The following is a 15,533-nucleotide window of genomic DNA, read 5'->3' on the forward strand; positions in this document are numbered from 1 at the left end:
TGTAACAATGGATGGAGCCCCTGCGCTATGAGGGATATGCATTAGATTCCTGGGTTACGTCAGGTCAAAAATGGCTGAAGTCGGCTATTCCTTACCCACGGCAGTCGATTGTCTGATACACCAGGAGGCACTCTGTGCAAAGATTGTCAACATAAACAATTTATGGACACAGTTGTTCGAATGGTCAATTATCTTCACTCGCATGGACTCACACATTGCCAATTTAAAGAATTTATGGCTGATATTGAAACGGAGTACCTGGGCATCCCCTACCTTGCTGAAGGAAGATGGCTGAGCAGGGGGAAGGTGCTTCATTGGTTTTTCTCCTTGAGGGATGAAATCAATACCATTTTGGAAATGAAAGGACATCCAGAAGAATTACTTCATGATCTTAATCAGGTGGTGAATTTGGCTTTTTTGTGTGACCTAACTTGTCATTTAAATACTTTGAAGATTTCACTCCAAGGTGTAAAATCACTCTGTGTGTGTGTGTGTGTGTGTGTGTGTGTGTGTGTGTGTGTGTGTGTGTGTGTGTGTGTGTGTGAAAAAAACACTTATTTTGTAGGAAAAACAAGGAGAATTGTCAACACTTCACTGCATTAGAAAGAGTTAAAGAAAATTTGGATTTTTCAGATTATGTTCAAATCATTTGCAAATAACAAGATGAGTTTTAAAACAGATTTTAGGAGACAAGTGAGCTTCAACCGACATTAGATATATTTGTTCATCCATTTTCCCTTCAGGCAGAGGACATTTCACAAGTGTTTCAACTAGAACTGATTGACCTGCAGTGTGATATCCACCTGAAGGACAACTTTCTTATGTGTAAAACTTTGGATGACATTTACAGCTGTTCTCCATGAGATAAGTATCCCCTTTTGCACAAGCAGGTGGCCAAAGTTCTCTCAATGTTTGGTTCCACATATATTTGTGAGTGCTTTTCTCACTTTTAAAGCTTGGTAAAATTATGAACAGTTCACTGTTTAGTGATAAAACTTCGACTAATTCTTTGAGGTTGGCAATTTCTTGGAATATTCCAAACCTACACAAAATCATTTCCTCAAAAAAGAACAATGTGTAAAATGTTAATTGTCTTCTTTAACAATGTTGACTGTAAGAATTAGAGGTCTTTACAACCTTAATTCTGTTTTTAATAAGTTTTCAAACTTGGTCAAATAAAATTATTACGTACAAAACAGCAAATTTAGCATCCAATGTCTAAACTCTGAAAAAGGATATAAAAAGATGTAGCACAAAGTACAACAAAAAATATTTGCCTGTAACTACTAACAGTAAAAATGAGACACTATATCCTTTACGTAAAATTATTTCTAAAGTAGAATATATATGACACTAGTTCATTTAAGAAATCGATATATCTTTCAGAAGATGCCTACTGTACATATGATGAATGTACATGTGCAATAGTGATAGACTCAACCTGTGGCTCAGAAAACTACTAAGTTGTACTTTGATCCTTGTTTTGGATATTGTTTTCTAAAGCTTTGTGTGGCAATTCTGCCACATGAACAGTAATTGTTACCTAAACAGTAAATGGTTTGCTTGTTTTACTGCTCATGAACCAGTTTAACAGAGCTATGCTTCCTCTGTTATTTTGTTTACATTGGATCTGACCGCAGGACACTCCAGCACAGAGCACTGCTGTGTGGTTTCACTCACTCTGCCTCTATCTCTCTCGCTCCTATGCTGACACTAGTGACACATGCTCACGTATGGGACGCTGAACTACACTGCCTTGCACCCGTGGAGTGTGGCCATGCCCGACAGGAACAGTACTTGGATGAGCCTGGACTAGGATGTTATGGAGATTGTTTAGGTGATGTAACACCACTTTAGGAGGTTGGAAAGGATCGTGAGTAGGATGTCCCTAAATTTCAGGGCATGATGATAGATAATGAAAGTCCTGACCGAGGCTGTGGTTCAGTTGCTCCAGTCTGGGGTGGTACTGATCGATAAAGAGGCACTCCTGTGTAGCTGGTTCTTGGAGATGGTATGAGGACTGGGAATGTGTGGGAATATGCTAAGCAAAATCTGTTGCAGACTAGATTTGAGGGATAGCACCTGTCTGTGAAGACTTTTGTGAGACTTTCAAATATACTAGGCACAAGAGCTCCTATTACTGCAGGTACACTGTTGCTGGGTGGCCAGGCTGTATGGAAAAGATTTTTTGGTGTAGAAGGGATGGCAGCTGTAGAAATGCAGGTACTATTAGTGGTTGGTGGGTTTAATGTGGACAGAGGTGTGGATGGAGTCATCAGAGAGATTGTGTCAACATCCAGGAAGGTGCACACTTCACTGAGGATGACCAAATGAAGTGGATGGAACAGAAGATGTTGAGGATGTGAAGGAATGAGGATAGGGTGTCATTGCCCTGAGCCCACATTTTGAAGACCAGAGGCTCGTGGTTCTGGGGGGCTAGGAAGGTTTCCTCTAGATAGTCCAAAGACAAGTAGGCGTATGAGGATCCTATGTTGGTGCCCATGACTGTGTCGTAGATTTGTTTGCATACCTTCCCTTCAAAGGAGAAATAGTTGTGAGTAATGCTGGATTTAGAGGTCACATGTGTGTAAGGTTTGCTTGTTTGTGTGAATGTGTGTGTTTTTGTTTTCTACAGGAGGCTTTGGCCTAAAGCTCATATGTAATAGTCTCTTTGTCATGCATGTCTCTAACTCAATGTGTCATCTTTACGGTAAATAACAATCTGTCCTCTACAACAATTTCAGTTTTAATAGTTTACTACTTCTATTAGTAAGTAAAAAGAACTGTGCAGATTGGCATGTTTTCAGTTTGTAACAACACATTATTTGAAGAAATGTATGTACATTTAGGAATGAAACAGGTTGTCATTTATGAATTTATAAAAGGATAATAATGTTCGTGAAAAGTACTTGTCATTAAAATACTCAAAAATTTTTCTTCTTGTTAAAGAACAAATCATGCAACTGAAGATTATGCAGTTTATTAAGCTAACACTTCAGCATAGTTCACTGCATCAGAAATATTCAACATTGAAAGAGAAAATAAAGTAAGTATAAACTGACTTCTGTTCATTTTTCCGTAATAAAGTCTATTCTTTATACTTATAACTTTATTCTCTTCCTGTTTTATTTCTTAACAGAAAAATTCAAGAAGAAATTGATAAAAAAAGGAAAGAGATAACAGAAATTCAATCTAAACTTCCCTGTGAGAAAGAGAAGACAGGTGAGACACAAAAAGCAGCTGTATTGATACTAGAGATTCATTCATTAGTATTATATATTCAATATATAGTTGTATTGTTAATAAGGTGGATTACCTTTATTCTTTAACCATTAATCTTCAGTTCATCCCTTTATCTAACTGTGTAGTTTTTACGATGTTAATAGTAGTGTAACATTTGTCTGAGTACCAACACGAACCGCAGTCAGTCACCTCAGTTACATGGACAGTTTTATGTTGTATAATTGTATCCTGTTCTTTTTCCTAAAATTATGACCTATTTAATCAGGGGAAATTTCTGATTGTCACATTAAAATAAAAAAACAAAGCAGTAAAAAACAGCTCCAAAGACATGAATGGTTACTTCAATAACCATACCTTTTGAATACTTGTTTCCTCCAAACAGTAGAGTTTAGAACTGTCTACATCATTGTGTATTACAGTTTGTAATTATTTGTTAATTGTTATATATTATTGGCCAGTTAATGTGCACTTGAGCATGCTAATATGGACACATGAAACACTATAACTTTTACATAATGAATTTTCAAAATAGTAGTCAAGGAGTAATATGTTATTCTGGTTTTATCATTCATGGCTATTAATGGCAATGTGGATGCAGATGTTCAAAGGCCTCAAACCGAGATACATCATGCAGGTAACAGCAAACTTATTACTCGCATCTTGATTGTGCCTTATTACCTCCCCAAAGCTGAGGAGCCACTGAAACATTCCTCACAAGTCACTAGTACTAGTTATCCAAACAAACTAGCTATATATTCATTAATCCCTACTTCTTCTTCTTTTTTTTAAGGCAATATGTTCAATTGCTCATGACAGTCCTCACTTGATTATGCATATCCATGTTGTCATACTCATGAGGTATTTTATTGCGTTCAATTTTGTACTGTCATGTCTTTTTGAACTACTTTTATCAAGTCTTAGGAAATAAGGAGGTAACTTGGAAATATGTATAGGTCTTTGAGACAGAGAAGACATAAGATAGAGCCTCTCAAATTTAGATTCACAAAGGATATGCAGGTAACATTTTCAAACTGAAAGTAATTCTCAGATAGGGAAGCTGCAATGAATGTTCTACAATATGCTGTATTGTATGGAAGAGAACCAACTTTGTAGCTCTACCCTCTCATAGTCTCTATACTAAATTCATTGTGGTTACTCTCTTTACTAGCTATTACATGAGGAATTGAATGATGATTTGCTGTAGGATAAAACCATAAATGGTGTGAAAAACTAATACTTTATAATTGTCTATTTATTGTATGGTGATTTTCAGTGAACCTCACCTTCATAAAGAATCACAGATTAATTCACAATCTACTACACTGCTATGAAATTCATTTCCTGAAAAATCTTTCACAGCTTCAATGACTTTGAAATAAGTGACTGTTACTTTAACTTGATTATGCTACTTCAAATCACTGCCTGTGCTACTTGAGCACAGTTTACACACAGCATGTTTAGAGGGTGCTAGTTATGAGAAAAAAGAAATGTGGTACTTATGGATAGAAAATTAAATAATTTCAGATATGTTTGTATTGTGTTTTTACTCACTTATTACTGCTCACCAGTTTCACTATTAATTATGTCTTCTGAATCACAGGGTACATCTGAAAAGTTCAATGACTGGTTTCAGAAAATAAAGAAAACAAGAATTACAAAGTACATTTACTGATCTTCAAATTAACCCTTTCAGACGTGATTTTTTTCTGTACAAAGTAAATTTTTTCTTTGAGCTGTAATGCTCTTAGGTGATTTTTTCATGGTTTTAGATGCAAGATTTATACAAAAATATGTACCCATTTCCAAAATTATAATTTTTACATTTGCCTTCTTTTTATGGAACGTAATAACTAATTTATAAATTTTCACTGTTGTAAAAAATTAGCTGATCATTCACTGTCACACAGAATAACAATAATAATAATAATAATAATAATAATAATAATAATAATAATAATAATAATCAGTTATGCAGTGAATTATACAGTAGTAACTAACCAACCACTTCTGTGTATTCTGGCAATCACAAGCTGCCGTGCACTGCTACATTGACTTGATATAATTGTAAAGTGATGCCCAAGAATTGGCAGCACTTGTACATGATGGCAAGATTGAACATGCACAAATATGTGTATATGAGGCTTTCATTGGGGAAAAATATTTCTTTTGCAGCTAAGACACATCACAAAATAATGTACACAACTGTAGCCAGAGGGTATGAAAGGGTTAGTCACCATTAGCAACAACACACTTAATTGTAAAGCTGTTGGAAAGAGTCAGCAAATGCTTTTTTGGAATCACTCAAAGTACTGTGGTCACGCATTGTTGGATATCCACATCATTACAAGAGACAAAATCTGGTGCAACCAATACCATTTGGAGACTAAGCAACAGTCAGTGGTATGGTGTTCATTGTTTTTTCCACCTCCATTGGGTAGATATTCCTGATGAATCAAGCCACTGCAGTCAAAAAAGGTGATCAGCATCATCTTAATCTTGGATTTTTTGACAGCTGACTTTTTGTGGGAGGCAGGGAAGATGGTGAACACCATGCTATTGACAGTTGCTTAATCTTCATATTGTAATGGTAGCACCAGGTTTTATCTCCTGTCATGATGCAGATGTCCAGCAATGTGTGATGATGGTTTCTAGCTATTCCACAAGAACTGTATGCTGACACTTTCCAAAAGCCTTATAACCTATATCAAAAATGCATTGTAGCTAATGGTGATTACTTAGAAGGTCAGTAGAGGTATTTTGTTTGTAATTATAGTTTTCTTTGTTTTCTGAGACTATTCACCACACTTTTCAGATGCATCTTGTGTTAGGACACAGTAAAGATGTTCTTTCTGTGTCAGATCCAGATCTTACAAAGTAATGTACGCAAGTCAAGAGAGTACTGTTCTTCAGCAGGTTTACCATGATTTCATTACATCATGTGGCATGTTACTGGAATTAATCCACATGCTGCCACTGTTGTTGGAGCACTTCCTTTCTCCACTTCTGTCACCAAACAGTAATTCTTTTGTGGTGTATGCCAGGCTGTGTTCCTGCAAACACAGCTACCACACTTATAGATGTGTGCTGTGATTATGGTGCAGCCCCTGCTGTTAGTCTCTCTACTCCAGAAGTTCGGTAGGAAAAAGATGATGTTAACACAGTTCATCAGTTGGTTTTCCACTGAGCCTCATGCATCCACCACAGCATTAGATAGAGTTATCTCACCCTCACAATGAGCACAGACTGCTGGACTTCTGTCAGCTGCTTCTGAGAATACTGCTTTACTGGACCTGGATCTTGACTGCCGATGAGCCCACAGCCTCATGGGACTGTGTCACTACTCATCACCATTATGGCTTTATGCATTTGGACTGCCCACGATCATCCTTGGCAACTTCTTGGTCATCATCCCATGGGGCTTTTATGGATTATGTAAGCACCTTCTAGACAATGTCAGGGATTGACATTCTAGTTTGTAACCAAGTAGTAAGGACACTTGCCCTCAGAAAGTGTAATGGGTTCTGTTCTTAGTTAATAAAGAAGCAGTTGTTATTACTACCTGTGCATTTTGATTGTTACCTCGCATCCCTCGGAAAATGGACAGTAAAATGACAATGAGGCTGATTCTCACATTTGTAATATTTCATCATGATGGTGCAGAGTGTACATGCTTATTTTTTGGTATTGACAGTGCTCTCCATTGCCTGCCCGGACTGCCAGTTGCTCCTCTCTGTCTTGGCACACCAGGAGTTCACATCTGTAACCATTTAGCCCATGGTGGCGCCTCTCTTCCCTTCATTCGCAGTAGCTCTGCCCACACCCCTGGTGCCCCTGCTGCTCTACCGGGCCTTTTTCTTTCCAGCGATGGATGTCACTCTTTTGACATTTTTGACATGTGACATGCTTGGTCCTTCTTGCCTCTTCCGCGTGCCTCCCATGGTGGGCACTTTGCAGTGGCCTTTCGTTTGTGCTATCAATGCTTATTAGGTTTCCTGTTGGCCTTGGGTTGTGCCTTCATGGGAATTTCAATGAAGACCCTGCCTACGCTGGGCCCACTCCATTGCTTCCTGCAGTGGCCAGTTGCCTTTTTCCCTATTCCAACATGTGTGCTTCTCTTTTTGTTGTGATCACTGATTGTATTGTTTTGTAGTTTAGCTCAGTATAGTCACACAACTTGTTCTGGGTGCAGTCTTTGGGAAGTTACCTATGAAATGGTTGTTATGTGATTTTTATATTTCTTGTTTTGCACATGAGTCTCAGATGTCAAGTGTTATGAACACATTCTCGGCACTCAGATTTGTTTGTGTTTTTCATTCTTCTTCGGTGATTTGTGCATTTTCATGGGTTAATCTTGCTAGTTTCCTACATGGTGTATCTAGCATTTTGGTTGTGTTCAGTACTTGTGGAATGCAATGTTGTGTTATGGTAAACAGCAATAGGTGAATAATAACTTCTCAGACAAATGGTTGCAAAGTGGCTGAATGTACTGCTGTCCTCTTCCAGTCGAGGAGGCTGTGTCATGCATCTTGCCTTTTGGTGTCACACCTTCTCCAAGATGGTTGTACGATCTCTCCTTTAATGGGGGGAGGGATGTGGTTTAAGGGTCATTCCATGTCAATTCAATGCGGTAAAGTAAAATATTCAACCTGACCATCTCAGATTTCTTTCAAATTTGGTGAATTCAGTGATCCAGATAAGAGATGGAAAAATACCAATTTGCAGGTGTGTGTTACAACTGTGAAGCAAATTATAGTTCTGTAAAGTTTGAAATTAGTGCAAAATATACATGCATCCGTCACAACATAAATGACTGTAATTCTGGTTCTAATTCAGTTACAGCAATGAAAATGGTACCATCGGAAAGCTAACAAATAGACCTTTACATTGATATTGTAGCGATTCAAGAATTTCTGCGTAAATTCTAGAATCACTGAGCCTTCTACCATCTCGAACACACAAAATTCTGGATATGAGTGTGGGATGGTAGAATCCTACCTACTGGGCATCACATGTTTGTGTGTGGAGGTTTAAAATCAGTCGCGGGAAGAAAGTAGATGTGGCAGATGAATGGCACCGACAAGTACCTGTCAGGCAATCCATAGATGTTTTAGTGAGTGTGTAAGAAAGAATCATGGAGTTTATATGGAGCTCTGTGCTTCTTGTGTCATTGACTATTGTTATTAAAACAAAGACAGTTGAAAAAAAACTCTTGACATAACCTTGCTATAGGCAAGACTTATTTTCTGATTTATGTTAAGAAAAGTTATGGTATCAAAGCCAGCTTTCTTTTAACTGTAATTTAATTTGTTTCTGATATTCATCAGTACAAGGGACTAACTGGAAGTTATATATTTATGTTGAACGTGAGAGTTTTATTGCATATGAAAGTCAAATACATCATTAATTGACAAAAAGCGAAGTTTGTATGTCTACTTATTTCATCAGTAGAAAGAGTCTAAAAATTTCTGTACCTAGCGTTATTCAATAGAGAAGAAGTTGAGAGGGTTTCCAGCAGCTGGCTATCCAGTAAAGAAGAGTGGCTGCAAATTCCAAGTAAGTCACCTCATAAAGAAGTGGAAGATGGTTTGGAGGAATAAACCAAAATAACCCAGATTCACACTCACTCTTTAAATCAGGAACGTTAGAACATGGTGACTTGTGTAAAAAAAAAAAAAAAAAAAAAAAAAAAAAAAAAAATAAAAAAAAAAAAAAAAAAAAAAAGGAGCAAAATTTAAATGGAAAAACGGTGAAGAAATGAAAAATCCACAATGATAAAAACAGCAAAGAGGATTTTGACATATTTGTCTAAGAAGATGTATGCTTAGAATGCTTCAACCAAGAAGATCCAGTGCAGGGAGTATACAGTTCTCACACACTTAATTTAGATGCAAAAATTACTATTCCTCTAAACTCCTCTGGATTCACTGAATTGTCATTTTCATCATTTCCACATAAGGAAGAGCCAAAATTTCCACAAAAGAAAATAGTCTATTATTTTGAAAAAATCACGTTCTTTTATCTCTTTATATTATGCTCATTAATTGAAAGTCTTTAAGCTCCTCTAAGTTTCTCCATAGTACTAACAGTTCCTAAAGTCACAGTGAAACCTCATTATCGATGTGCTTCTTAGACTTGTCATGCTTCTCAATCTTTTCTTTCATGTTGTTTATATTTCTAAAACCATCTTTTGTCCAGGTTCCACCACCATCAAACTGCAAACACAGATAGAAGAACGATGCATTTTTTTCTTCTCAACCACAAGGCCAACTTTCCCATTCAAATCATTCGGAATTAAAGCAAGGAATATATTTTGTATTGTTGCCTTTGCCTGGCTGAGATATTAGTATATCAGGTGTTGAACATTCTCAATTATTTACTATGATTTCCTCAAGGAAAGGCACTTGTGAAAACTTAAGCTGTTGAAGTTCACTTAAGTTGGTTGTTGGCTGTTTTGGGGAAGGAGACCAGACAGCGAGGTCATTGGTCTCATCGAATTAGGGAAGGACGGGGAAGGAAGTCGGCCGTGCCCTTTGAAAGGAACCATCCCGGCATTTGCCTGGAGCGATTTAGGGAAATCACGGAAAACCTAAATCAGGATGGCCGGACGCGGGATTGAACCGTCATCCTCCCGAATGTGAGTCCAGTGTCTAACCACTGCGCCACCTCGCTCGGTTTCACTTAAGTCACAGATCTTATTTCTTGTGGATGCAAGGCCAAAGTTAAATTTTTCTGTAAAAGAAAACAACCAAAAAAGTGAAACAAATAGACTAACTGGCAGTATAGTAGTCTAATTCCACAGGTCATATCATTCGAGAAAGGTACATGGTCAAGCATAACAGACGTGTCTTCTCCCTTGCAGCCTCACGTATAGCTACTTAGGTGCACATGCACACAACAGTCAGTCTCTAGGATCATGGAAGAATAGAATAGAATGGAATAGAAGTTTATTTTCTCGTAACATACAATTTAAAGCCATTGACTTAATATACAAGAGACTTGTCAAAACACAAAAAATTGGTTTAAAATTTTTCTTATAATTTTTTTATTTATTTGTCATTAGCCAACATAAGTTGAAATACACAATTACATACTTAAAAGATGATCACATTTGATAGTTTACATGTTTGGCTTTACTATATACATTCAGATTCCTTAATACTATACTATATACATTCAGATTCCTTAATACTATACACATACGTATCAACTAACAATTTGTGAATGTGCTTACGGAAGGTATCACATGGTACGTCTCTCACTGGTGGTGATAGCTTGTTATATAATTGTATCCCTATTTGTTTAAAGCTACTTTGGACCTTACACAGACTTGTAAGGTAGTGTATGTATTTGATTTTTTGTAGAGAGAAGACATGTTTTAATGTAAAGGGGAGGTACCGTCAAGATGCTGAGGTCCTTACACGCTTTCTCTGTGATTCTTGGTTTGTAATGCCAGTAGTTGCTCTTATGGCTTTCTTCTGCCACATGAACGTTGTCTGAGCACCATGAGAGTTGCCCCATAGTTTTATTGCATACTGGAGGTGACACAGCAAGAAGGCAAAGTAAGAAGTTAAAAAAGTTGTTGTTTGCTAACTAATGTTTTTAATTTCTTTAACAATAAGACTACTCTCGGTAGCTTGGTACATAACTATTCGGTATGGCAATTCCAAGTCAGTTTAGGATCCAGGTGGGTTCCCAGAAGCCTTACTGAGTCAGATTCATTTACTTTTGCATTAAGCTTGTGCAGATAGAAAAACATTGTCTCGGTTTTGATATTGTTTAGGATTAGCATGTTACTGTGGAGCCATATGGCAGCCTTTTCAAGACTAGCTTTTGTTTTTTGTTTCACCTCCTCCAATTTGTGGCCCACAGTAATCAGGATAATGTCGTCATCATATATTATTGGCTTGTCAGGCAAGAAAGTAGGCAAGTCATTCATGTATATTAAAAAAAGGAATGGCCCAAGCACTGAGCCCTGTGGGACACCTCTAACTACTGGCAGGGAATTTGATTGACAGTTATTTACCATGACCACTTGAGTTCTGTTAGTCAAATATGATCCAATTAGTGTCAGTTCATTATTCTTGATACCATAGCACTCCAGCTTATTTATGAGTATTTTGTGTGACACAGTATCAAATACTTTGCTCAGATCTAGTAGAAAGGCACATCTGTAGGAATTATTCTCAAAGCCATTAAGAATGTCTGTTACAAGAGTTTCTACCACATTTACTGTAGACAACCCAGGCCTAAATCCAAAGAGCGATGAAGAGATAAGATTATGATCACCAAAATACTTGCAAAGTTGTAATTTAATACAACATTCTATTGCCTTGTATATCAAAGGTATGAGAGATACTGGGTGATAACTTTCAGGTTTGATTTTTTCCCTATTTTATAAATAGGGACAACAATAGTAGCCTTCAGGACTTCAGGAAACTTTCCAGTTTTAAAGGTATTTTGATCAGAAAGGTAAGAGGGGCAACAATTATGTCAGTTAATTGTTTCAGGATGTTGTTCGAGATACCATACAGATCTTCACTTTAAGATGATTGTAGGTTTGTGACCACTTTGTGTACAATTTGGCAGGTAACCTGCTTCCATTTAAAGGATAAGTTATTGTCAGGTATGTTATGGAAAAAGCTTCCAGAAGTTGCATCATTTTGTGCAGAGGTAGGAGCAGCTTCATACTTAGCACTGTTTACAAAAAATTCCTTCAATTTAACTGGCAATATTGGAATTTCTTGTTTCTTTTTATGTTTTCCTGCTATTGTGTGGATTACCTTCCAAGCTGCTTTGCATTTGTTGCTGGAATTTTCTATGAAAGCATCATTGGCTCTTTGCTTTGCTGTCTGTATTTCTGTCCTGTACCTCTTCCTGGATTCTTTGTACCTCTGTTTCCATTCTAGATTACCAGTTTTAGCCATATTAATAGGACATGCAGGTTAGGAGTGAACCAGTTGTTTCACTTTTTCTTGTTTGATAGACCATGTGTTTTCACCTTTTTAGTTACTTGTGGGCAGCAGCTTTGAACTAAGCTCTTTAGTATGTTAATAAATATGTTAAAAGCATTGTCATTGCTATCACAGTTATATACTCTATCCCACTCAAGTTTTGATAATTTTTGTCTTAGCTGTTTGACATTGCCTGGATATAACAGTCTGATCCCCTTAAATGTGTTTAGGTTGCTGAATAGTGTGTTGTTGTTGTTGTTGCGGTTTTCAGTCCTGAGACTGGTTTGATGCAGCTCTCCATGCTACTCTATCCTGTGCAAGCTTCTTCATCTCCCAGTACCTACTGCAACCTACGTCCTTCTGAATCTGCTTACTGTATTCATCTCTTGGTCTCCCTCTACGATTTTTACCCTCCACGGTGCCTTCCAATACTAAATTGGTGATCCCTTGATGCCTCAGAACATGTCCTACCAACTGATCCCTTCTTCTGGTCAAGTTGTGCCACAAACTTCTCTTCTCCCCAATCCTGTTCAATACTTCCTCATTAGTTATGTGATCTACCCATTTAATCTTCAGCATTCTTCTGTAGCACCACATTTCTAAAGCTTCTATTCTCTTCTTGTCCAAACTATTTATCGTCCATGTTTCACTTCCATACATGGCTACACTCCATACAAATACTTTCAGAAATGACTTCCTGACACTTAAATCTATTCTTGATGTTAACAAATTCCTCTTTTTCAGAAACGCTTTCCTTGCCATTGCCAGTCTACATTTTATATCCTCTCTACTTCGACCATCATCAGTTATTTTGCTCCCCAAATAGCAAAACTCCTTTACTACTTTAAGTGTCTCATTTCCTAATCTAATTCCTTCAGCATCACCCGACTCAATTCGACTACATTCCATTATCCTCGTTTTGCTTTTGTTGATGTTTATTTTATATCCTCCTTTCAAGACACTATCCATTCCGTTCAACTGTTCTTCCAAGTCCTTTGCTGTCTCTGACAGAATTACGATGTCATCGGCGAACCTCAAAGTTTTTATTTCTTCTCCATGGATTTTAATACCTACTCCAAATTTTTCTTTTGTTTTCTTTACTGCTTGCTCAATATACAGATTGAATAACATCGGGGAGAGACTACAACCCTGACTCACTCCCTTCCCAACCACTGCTTCCCTTTCATGCCCCTCGACTCTTATAACTGCGATCTGGTTTCTGTACAAATTGTAAATAGCCTTTCGCTCCCTGTATTTTACCCCTGCCACCTTCAGAATCTGAAAGAGAGTATTCCAGTCAACATTGTCAAAAGCTTTCTCTAAGTCTACAAATGCTAGAAACGTAGGTTTGTCTTTCCTTAATCTTTCTTCTAAGATAAGTCGTAGGGTCAGCATTGCCTCACGTGTTCCAACATTTCTACGGAAGCCAAACTGATCTTCCCCGAGGTCGGCTTGTACTAGTTTTTCCATTCGTCTGTAAAGAATTCATGTTAGTATTTTGCAGCTGTGAGTTATTAAACTGGTAGTTCGGTAATTTTCACATCTGTCAACACCTGCTTTCTTTGGGATTGGAATTATTATATTCTTCTTGAAGTCTGAGGGTATTTCACCTGTCTCATACATCTTGCTCACCAGATGGTAGAGTTTTGTAAGGACTGGCTCTCCCGAGGCCGTCAGTAGTTCCAATGGAATGTTGTCTACTCTGGGGGCCTTGTTTCGACTCAGGTCTTTCAGTGCTCTGTCAAACTCTTCACGCAGTATCGTATCTCCCATTTCATCTTCAACTACATCATCTTCCAATTCCATAATCTTGTCCTCAAATACATCGCCCTTGTATAGACCCTCTATATACTCCTTCCACCTTTCTGCTTTCTCTTCTTTGCTTAGAACTGGGTTTTCATCTGAGCTCTTGATGTTCATACAAGTGGTTCTCTTATCTCCAAAGGTCTCTTTAATTTTCCTGTAGGCAGTATCTATCTTACCCCTAGTGAGATAAGCCTCTACATCCTTACATTTGTCCTCTAGCCATCCCTGCTCAGCCATTTTGCACTTCCTGTCGATCTCATTTTTGAGACGTCTGTATACCTTTTTGCCTGCTTCATTTACTGCATTTTTATATTTTCTCCTTTCATCAATTAAATTCAATATTTCTTCTGTCACCCAAGGATTTCTACTAGCCCTCATCTTTTTACCTACTTGATCCTCGGCTGCCTTCACTACTTCATCCCTCAAAGCTATCCATTCTTCTTCTATTGTATTTCTCTCCCCCACTCCTGTCAATTGCTCCCTTATGCTCTCCCTGCAACTCTGTACAACCTCTGGTTCTTTCATTTTATCCAGGTCCCATCTCCTTAAATTCCCACCTTTTTGCAGTTTCTTCAGTTTTAATCTACAGGTCATAACCAATAGATTGTGGTCAGAGTCCACATCTGCCCCTGGAAATGTCTTACAATTTAAAACCTGGTTCCTAAATCTCTGTCTTACCATTATATAATCTATCTGATACCTTTTAGTATCTCCATGGTTCTTCCATGTGTACAGCCTTCTTTTATGATTCTTGAACCAAGTGTTACCTATGATTAAGTTGTGCTCTGTGCAAAATTCTACCAGGCAGCTTCCTCTTTCATTTCTTTGCCCCAGTCCATATTCACCTACTACGTTGCCTTCTCTCCCTTTCCCTACTACCGAATTCCAGTCACCTATGACTATTAAATTTTCAACTCCCTTCACTATCTGAATAATTTATTTTATTTTATCGTACATTTCTTCAATTTCTTCTTCATCTGCAGATCTAGTTGGCATATAAACTTGTACTACTGTAGTAGGTGTGGGCTTCATATCTATCTTGGCCACAATAATGCATTCACTATGCTGTTTGTAGTAGCTTTCTCGCATTCCTATTTTCCTATTCATTATTAAATGTACTCCTGCATTACCCCTATTTGATTTTGTGTTTATAACCCTGTAGTCACCTGACCAGAAGTCTTGTTCCTCCTGCCACCGAACTTCACTAATTCCCATTATATCCAACTTTAACCTATCCATTTCCCTTTTTAAATTTTCTAACCTACCTGCCCGATTAAGGGCTCTGACATTTCACGCTCCGATCCGTAGAACGCCAGTTTTCTTTCTCCTGATAACGACATCCTCTTGAGTAGTCCCCGCCTGGAGATCCGAATGGGGGACTATCTTACCTCCGGAATATTTTACCCAAGAGGACGCCATCATCATTTAATCATACAGTAAAGCTGCATGCCCTTGGGAAAGATTACGGCCGTAGTTTCCCCTTGCTTTCAGCCTTTCGCAGTACCAGCACAGCAAGGCCGTTTTGGTAATGGT

General features: G+C 37.8%; 1 protein-coding gene across 1 annotated transcript in view; it reads left to right on the top strand.

The window, feature by feature from the left end:
• Positions 1 to 15,533, top strand: part of LOC126284790 (probable E3 ubiquitin-protein ligase bre1) — a 339,859-nt gene that overhangs the window by 72,788 nt on the left and 251,538 nt on the right. Inside the window, exons 5-6 of the mRNA XM_049983953.1 lie at positions 2,950 to 3,046; positions 3,140 to 3,222. Of these exons, the coding sequence (XP_049839910.1) occupies positions 2,950 to 3,046; positions 3,140 to 3,222 (180 nt within the window). The remainder of the gene's footprint in view (positions 1 to 2,949; positions 3,047 to 3,139; positions 3,223 to 15,533) is intronic.

This window comes from Schistocerca gregaria, chromosome 8 (genome assembly GCF_023897955.1).
Source record: "Schistocerca gregaria isolate iqSchGreg1 chromosome 8, iqSchGreg1.2, whole genome shotgun sequence".
In the NCBI taxonomy this organism is placed as follows: Eukaryota; Metazoa; Arthropoda; class Insecta; order Orthoptera; family Acrididae; genus Schistocerca; species Schistocerca gregaria.